Source organism: Corvus kubaryi, unplaced genomic scaffold, assembly GCF_017639235.1.
Source record: "Corvus kubaryi isolate FWS band 111438036 unplaced genomic scaffold, C.kubaryi_AGA036_p1.0 split3-37304, whole genome shotgun sequence".
NCBI classification, from domain to species: domain Eukaryota; kingdom Metazoa; phylum Chordata; class Aves; order Passeriformes; family Corvidae; genus Corvus; species Corvus kubaryi.
The window spans coordinates 90,394-104,165 of NW_024582087.1; the positions used below are offsets into that span (position 1 = coordinate 90,394).

Sequence of the window (13,772 nt, forward strand, 5' to 3'; positions counted from 1 at the left end):
TGTCAATTCCTTCCCTCATCCCACAATATCCCTCTTGAATTGCCCTGCAACGTCCTCCCAAGACATTCTCAGCACCCCCAAACCCATCCAGCACCCTCTAACCCGACAACACATGGTGGGGAGAGTGAAGGAGAGGAAGAAAAAGCAGAGGGCAAGGGGGAACTGGAGACACCCCGGCTTTGCTTTGTGGACAAGGGGGCTGTTTGTCCCCCTGCTTTCTTACAGACAAAGAAAACCCAAAACAGTCGTAGCGCCGGGATCGATCGCACTTCCCCTCCAGTTCGGGAACCCCCAAATGCTCGGGGCCGCCCCCGAAGCCTTTGCCGGCTCCGGGGATGGGCGACAGGCAGGGACGGGGGGGAGGCAGGAACCGGGAGGAGCTGGGGGGAGAGACAGGGATTGGGGGTTGGTAAGACAAGCAGGGAGGGGAGGTAGAGGCAGGCATGGGGGAGAGGGGGTGCAGGTAAGGAACTGGGTGCTAGGAAAGGAGGCAGCGACTGGGGAGAGCGCGGGTCAGGCAGGGGCTGAGAAGACAAGAACCGGGAAGGAAGGCTGGCAGGGATGGGGAGAGAGAGCGACAGGCTTGGGGGAGGGGAGGGGAGGGCAGGGGAGGGGGGGGCGCAAGGAGGGATCTGTGGGGGAGGACGGGAGGAATGGAAGCATGGGACGAGGCAGGCAGGGATGGGGGGAAAAAGGGACCCTGGAGGGAAGACAAGGACCTGCCAAGTGTGGAAAGGCAGGCAGGGTTCGAGGTGGAGGAAGGCGGGGACGGGGGGGACAGGTAGGGAGCAAGGGGGAGAATAGCAGGCAGGGATCTGGGGAGCAGGCAGGGAGAGGGAGGGGTGCAGGCGGGGGGGGGGCTGGGGGCGGGCGGGCGAGCAGGGCCGCCCCCAGCCCCACGTGGCGTGGGGGACACGCGGGTTTATAAAGCGTTCCCGGCCCGCGCGGGTGCGGGAGGCGGCGGCGTCACCGGCCGGGAGCGGGGCTCGAACCCGCAGCGCTCGGATGCGCCCGGCGGTTCCAGCGGGGCCACGGCCGCCCGCGGGCCATGGAGCTGCCTACGGATGTGACCATGGATGTGCCCGCGGAACTGCCATCCGTGCTGCCCACGGCCGCTGCCACCCCCTGGGGCAACGGCACCGCCTGGGTCCCCCTGCCCGAACACGGGGTCAACGACACGGGCCCGCAGCGGGCCAAGAACGCTACATCCATCCTCATCGCCATCGTCATCACTGCGCTCTACTCCGTGGTGTGCGTGGTGGGGCTGCTGGGCAACGTCCTGGTCATGTACGGCATCGTCAGGTGAGAGCTGGGCACCCCGGCCGCTGCCCACGAGGGGTGGGGTGTGTGCAGGGAGCGAGGGGGCACTTGGGGTGAGTGGGCACCCAAGTGCGAGAGCACCGATGGAGCCAAGGTGTGCCAGGGGTGAGCGTGCAGCACATGGAAGGTGTGGGATGTAGCACTGAGTGAGTGTGCACCAGGAGTGGGTGTGCACCAGGATCGTCTGTGCACCAGGAGGGAGTTTGCACTAAGAGAAAGTGTGCCCAGGAGTGAGTGTGTGCCGTGTGCCAACCAGCAGAAGTAAGTGTGCACCAGGTAAGAGTCTGCACTGGGTGTGAGTTTGCCCCAGGTGTGAGTGTGCTCCGAGAGTGAGCCGGCAGCAGGAGCAGGGTTGGGTATGCATCGGCTGCTTGTGCCCAGGCAGCATCGAGCCGGGCGTGATGTGTGTGGAGCAGTGCGTGTGCAAGCTGTGCAAGTGAGGGAGGGCAGGGAGGGGCCGCAGGTGCTGGGCGAGGGGTGAGAGCAGAGGCCATGTGTGCTTGGAGCAGCTCGGGTGGTGCAAGGGAGCTGTGTTTGGGGGGCACGGACAGACACAAGCGGGTGCCCCTTGTCTTTTGTGAGGAAGAGAAGCCGCAGGGCTGGTCACGCTGCGGGCTGGGAGCTGCCCTGTTTGCAGGGTGGGTCCAGACCCCCGCCTCAGCCAGGGGCTGGTGGGTTCCCACTGCTGCCACCCCACTCCATCAGTGGGAATTACCCACCCAGCCCATTCCCAGTTCCTCCTTGTGCCGGCACCTCCTGCAGCTGCCTGACGTCTGTTTTTCTCTAGCAAAGAGCAGAAACTGCATGGCCCAGCCCCATCTCCCACAACAGCTGAGCTGTCCTCTGGTCCCCTTAATGTGGGAGAGACCCACTTGGGCTCCATCCAAGACCTTGGCACCTGTGGTGAGGCTTTCCCTGGGCAGAGAGGGGGTCTGCGGGATCTCTGCACCCCAAGACAAGCAATGTGACCCAAATATCCCCCATTTTAAAGATGGGGCATGGCAAGATGCTGCTGTATCCAGCCTGGCACTTGTGCTAAGGTACAAAATCTCATCAGTCCCTTTGTGTGAGACACTGGTTGGTCCTGCCTGGATAAGATGGGTTGACATGAAAAATGGGACTGATGCCTTTTCCTGGTCTTAAAATCAAGAGTCATACACGGTTAGAAGGGAAAAGGGATTTTACCTTGGTATTTATTTTAAGGATCCTCAGGTGCACACGTCCGGGTCAAATGCACCAAAATGCACACTGCAAAATGCACCCCTAAAAGATCTGGTATAACATAGATTTTACTAATTAGCATATCTATCAGAAATTCCCTAATGAGAGGCTCGAGTGAGCCCCCCTCCCCAAGGAGCCTTCCCCTGGATGGTTCTATCTTGGTTTACAGAATGTGTTCTGGAGAGGACCTTGGGCTCTGGGGCACACTGATCCCCAGCTACAAAGCTTCTAAAATGTTTAGTCTCTCAGCTTGACAAACAAGTCCAAGAATGGAGGCAAAAAGCACTAAGAATACAGAAGTTGTAAAAAAGATATAACAGGGGTATACAAGAAAAGGCAAAAAAATCTTCATGGCATCAGGGCCATGAAGTCAAATCTTGCAGAGCACAGGAGCAGTGCCAGCAGTGAGGGCTGACAGAGCCCCTCCACAGCCCTGCCAGCAGCAAAGGATGGAGCTGTACTCGCAGTCACACTCTGTGAGGGCACAGACCCCTACACCTCCCGCCTGGCAAGAGGGAGCAGAAGGGTCTCACTGCGTGCCTGGGCTTCGCAGCCACCCCCTCTGCACTGGAGGGGGCTTGATCCTGGTGGCCCAGAACTTGTGGGGTAATCCCAATTCCCATTGCTAATCCCAATTCCCATTGCCTCAGGTGGTGCTGTAACCCCAGCTTGGCCAAAACCCTGGAACCAAACCAGAGCTGGTGGCTGGATTTAAACAAACCCCCCAGAATTCACATTTTTTTAACCATTTCCACCCTCCTTTCCCCATGCCTTTCAGTCCATAGCTATTGTTACAGGAGGTCAGCACAGCCCGGCACTGTCTGTGCACAAATAATTATGGTGACTCACCGGAGGGAAGGAAACCATCCTGAAACGTGTCCATGAGCCACCCCGGAGTGCTCATCACCCTGGTATCAGGCTCTGCTGTCCCTGCTCCCCATTCTCTGCAGGGCTCTGCTGTGTGTTTTTAACCATCCAAGAGGGTGGGCAATGGGGAAGGGGATGGGGGAGTCACTCACGGACCCGACCTGACCCCTAATGGGATTTTTCATCCACTCAAAGTGGCATTAAAAATGAGCCCTGGTCTGAAAAAGCAAATGGAGGTAATTGCAGCAGAGACAGATGCCATGAGTGATGTCAGGGTGAGGGATGAGTGTTCTTAGACCCCCTCCAGGTGGTTCTGCTCAGAGAGGAGGGGGAAGGCATTTTAAAGAGAGTGATTTCATGTGCAAACAACATCCTCCCTATTATACTCCCTGCATAACCACACATTAGCCAGGCTTTAGCAAGCCTGACAGATCCACAGATCCCATCACCACAGCTTCTGGCCCCCATTTTCCAGCTGATGATGGAATTAAGCACAGAATCACAGAGTGATTTGGGTTGGAAGTGACCTTATAGACCATCTTGTTCCACTATCCTGCCATAGGCAGGGGTGCTTTCCACTAGACCAGGTGGCTCCAAGCCCTATCCAAGCTGGCCTTGAACACTTCCAGGGATGGGCAATATCTCCCATGAAATGAGCAAATATCCTCCTCCAAGCTCCTGGAACAGGAGGGGCTGCGGAGACATGTGCCTTCGCCCCTTCCATGGCCAGAGCCACATGGAGTTTCCCAGGGGTCCTTGTCAGAGTTCCTCCATGTCGTCAGGGTTTAGGCCAGGACTAGGGGAGACCTGTGTCCATGCAAGAAAGGACTGTGAGATGGGATTGGCTCGGATTTGGACATCACTGCCAGGGAGATTCTGGGTGTTTGCCTTGTGGTCTTCTCCCAGAGCCACCTCCCAGTGCCCTTGGGATCCAGGCAGTCTGCAAGAACAGCTGGAGCACATCCTAGGGGTCAGGGACCTCAGGGACTACACTGAGTTTGCCACGAAGTCCATGAGTGCCAGGAGCTGGCAAATGCAGACACAGGACCCTGGTGCGTAGCTCTGTGAATGGGCACACCGCGAGCCGAGCACAGCCAAACCGCAAATAAATCCCTCTCCAGAGGAGCCAAACCCACCCGCACAGCACATCCAGCACCCACCCCACCTCAGCTCTGACCAGCACTGCCATTGCCACTGCATTCTCAGATGCTTTTAAAAATACCCATGGAAGCAATTTGCAGCTTTGAGCTCGGGGCTGCAAGTGCCCTCATGCCCACCAAGCCCATCAGCCCCCCACCAGCTCCCGCACAGGCTGCAAGGACACCTGGGCGCAGGCTTTGTCAAGCCAGGCTCTTTCAGGCAGCAGCTTTTAGCAGCTCCGGGAGTTTTTCTTTCACTTATTATTCACTTTTCTTTCACTTATTTATTTTCCAAGAGGTTTGGAGAGGGGGTCCCTACCTGGGAGTCGAGACTGGAATGCGGAGCTGCCCTGTGCTTGCCCCATCTCCTCCCATCTCTTCTCTCCATCAACACCTCCCACATTGTTCCGTTCAAGTGCATAACTTCCCAATCAAGGCACTCACTTAATTGCAATGGGTTTGGCAGCCTGGGGAGCTCCATCAGCAGCAGTGGATGGTTTGCTCTAATGTGGGCAATAAACCTCTTTCCTGGAGCAGCAGCTTCATTTGCAGCTCAGGAGGGTCATCAGGATGGACGCCCCACCCTGTGCAGGGGGTTGAAACCTCAGAACAAGCCTGGAGGGGGATGCATCTTGCCCAAAACCCCAGTGCTGGAGGCTGAATTGCCATCCTTATTATCCCAGTCATCCCCACCACCATCCCAAGTCATCCCCATTATCCCAGTCAACTCCATCATCCCAGTTATGTTCTTCATCATCCAAGTTATCCCCATCTTCATCCCAGTTATCCCCATCATTGCAGTCAAATGCATCATCAGAGTCAACCCATCATCCCAGACATCCACCCAACATCCCAGCCATTTCCATCATCATCCCAATCATCTCCTTTATCCCAGTCACTGCTTTGCCCTCACCAGCCCCATCCTGCCTGGGGATGGGTGACAGCTCCAGCCCTCCAGTCCCCCACCCCTCACAGGGGGTTGGGAAGTGCTTACCCAGCACAGTCAAGCACATCTGGCAGACTGTGGAAGGAATAACTGGTTTTTTACTCAAAAGACATGTGAATCTACCTGAACTGACTGTTTGTTCACATAGGAGAGGCAAAACCTGACAATACCACAAATTCTCAGCTTTTTGTTTAACCTGGAAGGAAACTTTTCTGCAAAAGCGCTTGGAAAATAACACTAAAGAGAACTGAAAAGGACTTTTCAAGGACAAGACATTTCTAATGCCATATTTAAATTTAAAAAAAAAAAAAGCTCAGCTCGAATATTTCCGCCCTTGGGCAACGGGCTGCCATTTGCAGCCATGGTGAAGGAGACGGGAATGCTCTTGGAGCTGGGAGCTGGGTTAAACTGCTATTTTCTATTTTCTCCCAGAGAAAAATTAGTTTTTCAGCTCCAGTTCCCAGTTCTATCAACAGTGGTATCTGGTGGGTCTCTGTCCCCACCAATACACTCTACTGACCCTGCTGAGATGGAGAAAGAATAAAGGGAAGAGATTGGGTACCACCAGCAATCCCAGGAGCCTCTTTCCCACACCAGCCTGCATTCCTGGACTCCAGCCAGGGCAGGCCCACCTGAGATGGGAGCTACTCAATCCCCCCACTTCAATTTGCTCCATGTAACCCTGACATGTGATGAGCTGTGCCAATTATCACAGAATCCTGGAATGGTTTAGATTGGAAGGGACCTTAAAGCCCGTCTAATTCCACCCCCTGCCATGGGCAGGGACACCTTCCACTAGACCAGCTTGCTCCAAGCCCCATCTCGCCTCGGACACTTGCAGGGATGGGGCAGCCACAGCCTCTCTGGGCAGCCTGTGCCAAGGCCTCACCACCCTCATATCTGATCTAAACCTGCCCTCTGTTAGTTTAAAACTGTCTCACCTCTATCACACACATTAGAAGTCACTTTCTATCTATTTCATAAGTACTCCAAGGAAAACAATCTTTTCATCCCAGCAACAAAGGGGTCATCTCCCTTCTCCGTGCCCTACCCCAGTGCTGCTACAGGCAGGTTAGCCATGCACAGAGATGGTTCTGTGCAAACTGACCCTGTTATTAATTAATTAGGGTGCATCTAAAGAAACTTGGGGCTGGGGAGGATGCTCTGAGCAATGGAGATTCGCTGGAAGGGAGCCCAGGAAGAGTTGGAGCTGATAGTGTAGCCCTGCAAAGAGCAGGGTCTTCCACAGAGCTGCTCCCACCCCACACGTGTTGCCCTTTGGGGGTGCCCAGCAGATCCCTCAGTATCTATTTCAAAGCCACCACGCCATTCAAAGCATCCCTTTGACCAACACTTGCAGGACTGGATGCTCCTGGGACGGACACACACCCACACCCACACCCACACACATCCCTGCTGCTCTGGCATCCGCCGTAACTTTGCCTCATCCCTTCAGGAAAGGTTTGGACATGAGGGACCAGGAGTTTCTCTTGCCATGGTGTGACAAGAACCAGAAGCAGAGCCAGCCCTTCCCAAATGCCCTGGGGGACACAGCCAGGCTTCCCCAAAGGCTCTGGAGCTCCAGGCTGGCTAATTGGGCTGCTTCCAGATGGCCTGTTTCCGGGGATAATCGATCCAATTTCTGCAAGCAAACTTGACAGGGAAGCAGGCTGGATAATCACAATTTACTGGGCAGAAAATCAGATGAAGGAGGGTTGAGGGGATAAAGGACATTTTGCAACTGGTTCAGAGAAATGGAGCAAATCAAACTCATTGGAGAATTGACTCCTCTGGAAAGTTCTTTATTCCTTTGAACAAAAGCAGGTGTGGAATGAGTGTCACCTCCCTGGTCAGGCGAAGGAAAACCACTGTGGCAGGGGGCAAGCCATGCTCTGCAGGTCCCAGCACAGCACATACGAACGTCATCCCCTGCTCAGATACCAGGATGTGGTGTGTGGCTCCCTGCCCATGGCTGGCAAGTGGAATGAGATGAGCTTTAAGGTCCCTCCCAACCCAAATCACTTTGGGATTCTGTGATTTTATGAATTCAACACACAAGAACACAAGTATAGAATCATAGAATGGCTTGGGTTAAAAGGGACCTTAAAGCTCATCTCATTCCACCCCCTGCCATGGGCAGGGACACCTTCCACTAGACCGGGTTGCTCCAAGCCCCATCCAACCTGGCCTTGGACACTTGCACGGATGGGGCAGCCACAGCTTCTCTGGGCACCCTGTGCCAGGGCCTCACCACCCTCACAGGGAAGGATTTCTTCCCAATATCCCATCTAATATCCTGTCACTCCAGGCTCTTGTAAAGAGTCTCTCCCCATGTTTCTTGTGAGGTCCTTCAGGGACTGGAAGGCCACAATTGGGCCACCTCGAAGCTTCTCTTCCCCAGGCTGAACAATCCCAATTCTCTCAGCCTTTCCTCGTAGCAGAGGTGTTTCATCCCTCTAGCCATCTTGGTGGCCTCCCCTGGACTTGCTCCAACAGCTCCATGTCCTTCCTCAATGTGCTCCCTGGTGCACCTGGAAAGTTGCTGAGCACGTTGGTGCTGCAGAAAGGCGTGTCACAACACGTACTTTTGCCTACCAAGGCTGGTGTCACTTTGTGAGCAGCCAGGCTGTGCCCCCTCCTCATCACGTCAAGTGTCCTGACCACCTGTAACATCTCCCTTCTCGGCCACCCCCAGGTACACCAAGATGAAGACAGCCACCAACATCTACATCTTCAACCTGGCGCTGGCCGATGCACTGGCCACCAGCACACTGCCCTTCCAGAGCGCCAAGTACCTCATGGAGACCTGGCCCTTTGGGGAGCTGCTCTGCAAGGTTGTGCTCTCCATTGACTACTACAACATGTTCACCAGCATCTTCACCCTCACCATGATGAGCGTGGACCGCTACATCGCTGTGTGCCACCCAGTCAAGGCCCTGGACTTCCGCACGCCAGCCAAAGCCAAGATCATCAATGTCTGCATCTGGGTGCTTTCCTCCCTCATTGGGGTGCCCATCATGGTCATGGCAGTCACCAAGTCAAAAGGCAAGTGGCTCTGGGGACACATTCCCCTCCTCTCCCATTGGTCCATCCCAGGGGTGACCTGGCAAACTTGACCTCTGGTCCTGTAGCAGATTTGTGGTCAGTGGTGGGCACCTCTCCATGACACCATAAATGTTCCCTGTCTTGGAAAAAGCATTGTGGTGCTGTTTCCTGTCTTGGAAACTGTCCCAGAAATTGTCCTCCCCTCCCCTTAAGGGCAGGGATGCCAAAACTTTCCCCATCTCCAGTCCAACCAGTGCCTCTCCCCAGCTCCTGGAGTGCAAATCATCTGCCTATAAACACCCCCAGGGATGCTGCAAAGTTTCCAAGTGGCCCACACTAAGATCTGCAGCTCCTGTGTGGGGATGCTGGCCCTTGGCTGCTAGGGAAAGCTCTGGGCATCTTGAGGAAGCAGACAGATTTCAGTGGAGGGTGACATGGGGATGTGTCCACCATGGGGGCTGAGAGAAGGCAGGATTGGCCTTGAATGGCCCAGGAGGCTCTGCAGGGAAAAGGTTCCAGGGTCACTGCATCCACTGCATCCCCTCAGCGTCTTGTGGGCAGGGGTCTGATGGCACAGAGCTCCTGGGGAACCTCTGCCAAGAGCAGGCAGGTAAGAATGCATCTCCCTGGGGCTTTAACAAGTCATGACTGAGCAGAAGGCAGAATATTCTCAGCAGACACTCCACCAGCTCCCTCTTTGACCCTCCTCTCTCCTACAGATGGGATGGTCCTGTGTACTCTCCAGTTTCCTGATCCTCCCATATACTGGGACACCGTGACCAAGATCTGTGTCTTCATCTTTGCCTTCCTGGTCCCCATTTTGGTCATCACCATCTGCTACGGGCTGATGATTCTTCGCCTGAAGAGCGTCCGGCTCCTCTCAGGCTCTAAGGAGAAGGACCGCAACCTACGGCGCATCACGCGCATGGTGCTGGTGGTGGTGGCAGCCTTCATCATCTGCTGGACACCCATCCACATCTTTGTCATCATCTGGACGCTGGTGGACATAGACAAGAAGAACCCCTACGTGGTGGCCAGCCTGCACTTCTGCATTGCCCTGGGCTACACCAACAGCAGCCTCAACCCTGTCCTCTATGCTTTCCTGGATGAAAACTTCAAGAGGTGCTTCCGAGAGTTCTGCCTGCCTTTCCGAGCCCGTGTGGACCAGAACAGCTTCTCCCGTGCCAGGAACACCACGCGGGAGCATGTCTCCACCTGCACCCCTTCTGAAGCCCGCAACAAGCCAGCATGACTAGAAGTGGGCAGCCCCCAGCGGGGCTGCCGGGGACACGGAGGAGACGAGCTGCGCTCAGAAGTCACCCAGGTCACCACCACAGAGTTCTAGCAGAATGGTGGCCTGGCCGCTGCTCGGTAACACTGCTGGGTTTGCATACAGACTGACTGCAAAAACTTTTTCGTCCTGGGAAAGGAGAGTGGGAGAATTGGGACTCACCGAATGATGCAGGGAGAGGACCAGAAAAAGAGGCAACTTGGGCAAAGATGCTCCACTGCTGCTACCACCTCAACCAACAAAACCCAGCAAGGGCTGTCACCCTCCGACACGTGGCTCTTGGCAGAGCCCAGGGCACCAGGACTGCAATGTCCACATGCTTCTCCTCCTGAATGGGCCAGGATGACACCACAGCCCATGGCGAGAGTGGAAACACTCCCATGGCAGAAGGGAACTGTGCCAGGAAGTGATCACTGGATCACAGAATCATTCAGGTTGGAAAAGCCCTTCGAGATAGATCATCAAGTTCAACCGCTCTCCCACAACTACCAAGGCCACCACTAGCCCACGTCCCCGAGTGCCACATGCACACAGTGATGGTTAAATCCCTCCAGTGATGGTTACTCCACCACTGCCCTGGACAGCTGTGCCAGGGCTGGACAGCCCTTTCAGTGAAGAAATGTTCCCTAATATCCAACCTAATCCTCCCCTGGAATGACTTGAGGCCATTTCCTCTACCGCATCATGGGACCTTATTCCATCCCACTCTGAGCTGTGTCCAAAAGACGACCAGAGATGGGAAGAGAAACTTATGCCACTTCAGAGATACTGTTTTCAAAAAGCTCCAGATCCATTGTAAAAATTCTCCCGGAGTCCTTCAAACTGGGACTGCTCCTGGAGAAAACTGTCTACTGTTAATGTCATTACTGTGTTATTTAGAGACCTCTGAGTGCAGCTAAGGCTGCCCTGGACATGGATGTGATGAATATGGATATGGGCAGGGTATGGAGCAGGCCACATCTGAAGCTGACCCCATATCCGTGTGCCAATACCAAATTCCCTACGCCCAGCATCCATCAGGGTGACAGGGAACTGATGAAGTCATTAAGCCCAAGAAGAACCTCATTAAGGGAGTAATTTGTAGGAACTGGAGTTGTTTCTTGCAGTGCTAAAGTAATTAGAATGGAATAACAGGCTGCACCAAGGACTTTCCCTCCCCTGCCCACCAGGGGAAGGATGAAGGACAGCACTGCCCAGCTTTCCATAGCAGAGACAAAAAGGATAGGATGGGGTTGCGGGGTTTTTTTAGAAGATGACAAAGATTTCACCTCCCTTTCACAATTCCCCAAGCAGAGACAGAGGTTGTGCAGGCACCAAGAAAGCACCCACAAGAGGCAGAGATTTGGGTATTTCAACTCTCATCTGGATGGAACAGCGTCCCTCCAAAGGGATGGCTGAACTCCAACTCCCAATGCATCCTGCAAGAATCACTGTCCAGGGACCTCTTGACCACATTATCTGCAGCTGAACAATGACTGGGGGGTTCTCCCACTCCCTGAATCTCCCCTCCAGCCCTGCACCACATTAATGAGCCACCACTTTTCCTTTCCCTCATCTTCCCGCTGTCATTCCCAGGCACTCAGACAGCCCAAGGAGAAGCATGCTTGGAGGAAGCAGTAATAGCATTGAGAGAACAAATTGATACAGCTGGAGGAAGCAGGCAAGTACCCAGATGCACCTGGGGCTAACGGGCTGGATGCAGAGCTTGGCTTGTGTCTGGTTTCTCCAGTTGTATCAATTTAAGCTAATAAAAGCCATTACCTCTCCTCACCAGCCCCACCTTTCTCCAGAACTGTGGAAATTGCAGCCCTCCTCGTTAGAAAGACAGAGCCTGCAAGGCAGTCAAAACCAATTTCTCTTTCAAAGGAATCAAATAGGGCGAAATTGCCCATTAGGGTCTCAAATCAATTGCGCCGATGCACGTGAATGATCCTCCCCATCTGCCTGCACCGTGTCAATGTGCCACAAGCAAAAGCCTCTTGCTCAGTGCTGCATCCCCCTGGACATCTCCAGCTCATGACCGGGGCTCTTCAGAATCCCTTTGTAGGCATGAATGGATTCCTGGACTACTGGCATGGCCGTGCTTGGGCTCCTCACCCCCTGCTACCACAAGCCCAGCTGCCCATGGAGCATCAGATAAGGGAAAGCACGATCAGTTCCAGGGCAGGAACTGGGGGAAATCCCTAGGGTTACATAAAGCTGAGCTTCAGCTCTGTGAGAAGAGGGACTAAGGTATCCAGAAGGAGTTGGAGACCATCCTTCAGCTCTCCACTTCTACCCACCCTGGGGCAGAACCCTCAGCAGCATGTGGTGGGTTTGGAGCTGGTTGATGACAGAGACCTGGCCATAGTCACACATTTCAGGGTGTCCCAGCAGGCTGGGTGCTCCTCCAGGGGTGGGATGTCCCATGCTGTAAAGCAGGACCTTTTGGAGTTCACTCCAAGCTCCAGCATGAAGCTGAATTCCAGCTTGATGTCTCAAGCTGTGGAGTACCCCTAAAACATGTGATGACCCCATACCAGTGATGTCTTCAAGCTGTCTTAGCCAGTGCCTCAGTGTCCCGTAAAAACCAACCCCATGTTCAAGGCTGGGAATGGAACAACGGAGAGCAGTGTTTCCCACAGCAGCACAGGGAGGAATGGGGGACACAGGCGAAGTGAACCCCAGCATCAGGGATGGAGCATCCTTGCCCTGGCAGAGTCCCATCGAGGACGTGACATTGGGGGGGCAAGAATCCCCCCCCACCATGAGTGCTGGGAGCTGCAGGTTGACTTGGGGCTTCATGAGCAACTTGGCCACCCCACAAAGCTCAGCCCCTGCTTTTCCCATCTCCACAGGGCCTTTGTTTTCATCTGCTGAATTCCCAGCCTGCTGGAAAGCGTGACTGCCATGGCCTTAAAGTGGGTTAGAAGGCTTCAAGTCATTAGTTTTTAAAATGCCACCATGCTTGGGCAGAGCTTGGAGCCCAGGGCACAGCAAAGAGTGTAGCTTTCCTGAGCTTCAGGCTTGCTGACTTAAAGAAAGATAGAATATTGCTGGGAAAAATAGGTGGCAAGCAGCATGCCAGAGCATATGGGGTGACATGGACCTTGATCATCCCACTCCAACAGCATCCCAGCAGGGATCTGGGGGATGATCCAGCTTCTTTCCACCTAAAAACCAGCTCCTCCAGCCCCTCATCTGGGCTGGGAAACTGGGGACAAATCCTAGTCCAGGGAAACAGCACTGGGAGATGCTGCCTGCCCAGACTGAGCCATGCTGTAGGCAGGATGCTCAGAGGGAACTCTCTGTGTACTTTTATAAATATATATGTATGTCTGTCTATAGCTGTATGAAATTAAGGTGACCCCAAGGCCTCCCATCATGCCTCCCACTATAGCAGCTGCTCCATGCGTGATGGAGCTGAATATGCCGGATCCACAGCACCTCACAAAGTACTTCAGCCACTATTTCCAGCTCCAGCCCTCGGGATTTTGGCCTTAGAATGGCATTTCTGTACAGGAACCCTGCTTTCTAAAACTTAAAATAATAAAGTAAAATAAAATCGGAGTTAGGAAGCAGTTTCCAGCTGTCTTGTGATTCCCAGGCATTAAAAATGGGCAGGGTCTGGCTCAGGGTGGTCTGAGGACTGATGGAGCTACCTCTAAATTTACTCTTCACTCTTCCCTGTGAGGGGGGGGAGGCCCTGGCACAGGGTGCCCAGAGAAGCTGTGGCTGCCCCGTCCCTGCAAGTGTCCAAGGCCAGGTTGGACAGGGATTGGAGCAACCTGGGGTAGTGGAAGGTGTCCCTGCCCATGGCAGGGGGTGGGACTGGATGAGCTTTATGGTCCCTTCCAACCCAGGCCATTCCATGATTCTAAATTCAAGTTCTAAAAACTCACCTGGACGTGGAAAAACACCTTCGTGAACCCCCAAAGCCTTTTAGCTGAGATTATTTGCAAGC

General features: G+C 54.3%; 1 protein-coding gene across 1 annotated transcript; it reads left to right on the forward strand.

Moving 5' to 3' along the window:
• The first annotated feature begins 597 nt into the window (after positions 1 to 597).
• OPRD1 (opioid receptor delta 1) lies at positions 598 to 13,378 on the forward strand. Its single transcript, XM_042015808.1, has 3 exons — positions 598 to 1,302; positions 8,189 to 8,538; positions 9,258 to 13,378. Exons 1-3 carry the CDS (start codon positions 1,049 to 1,051, stop codon positions 9,788 to 9,790), a joined length of 1,137 nt encoding a protein of 378 aa, XP_041871742.1. The 5' UTR covers positions 598 to 1,048; the 3' UTR covers positions 9,791 to 13,378.
• The last annotated feature ends 394 nt before the right edge of the window (positions 13,379 to 13,772 follow it).

Excerpts from the sequence above, each read along its gene's own strand:
- OPRD1 (XM_042015808.1), top strand. The coding sequence starts at position 1,049 with ATGGAGCTGCCTACGGATGTGACCATGGATGTGCCCGCGGAACTGCCA. Across the intron at positions 1,303-8,188 it reads GTCATGTACGGCATCGTCAG|GTACACCAAGATGAAGACAG; the intron begins GTGAGAGCTGGG and ends GGCCACCCCCAG. Across the intron at positions 8,539-9,257 it reads GGCAGTCACCAAGTCAAAAG|ATGGGATGGTCCTGTGTACT; the intron begins GCAAGTGGCTCT and ends TCTCTCCTACAG.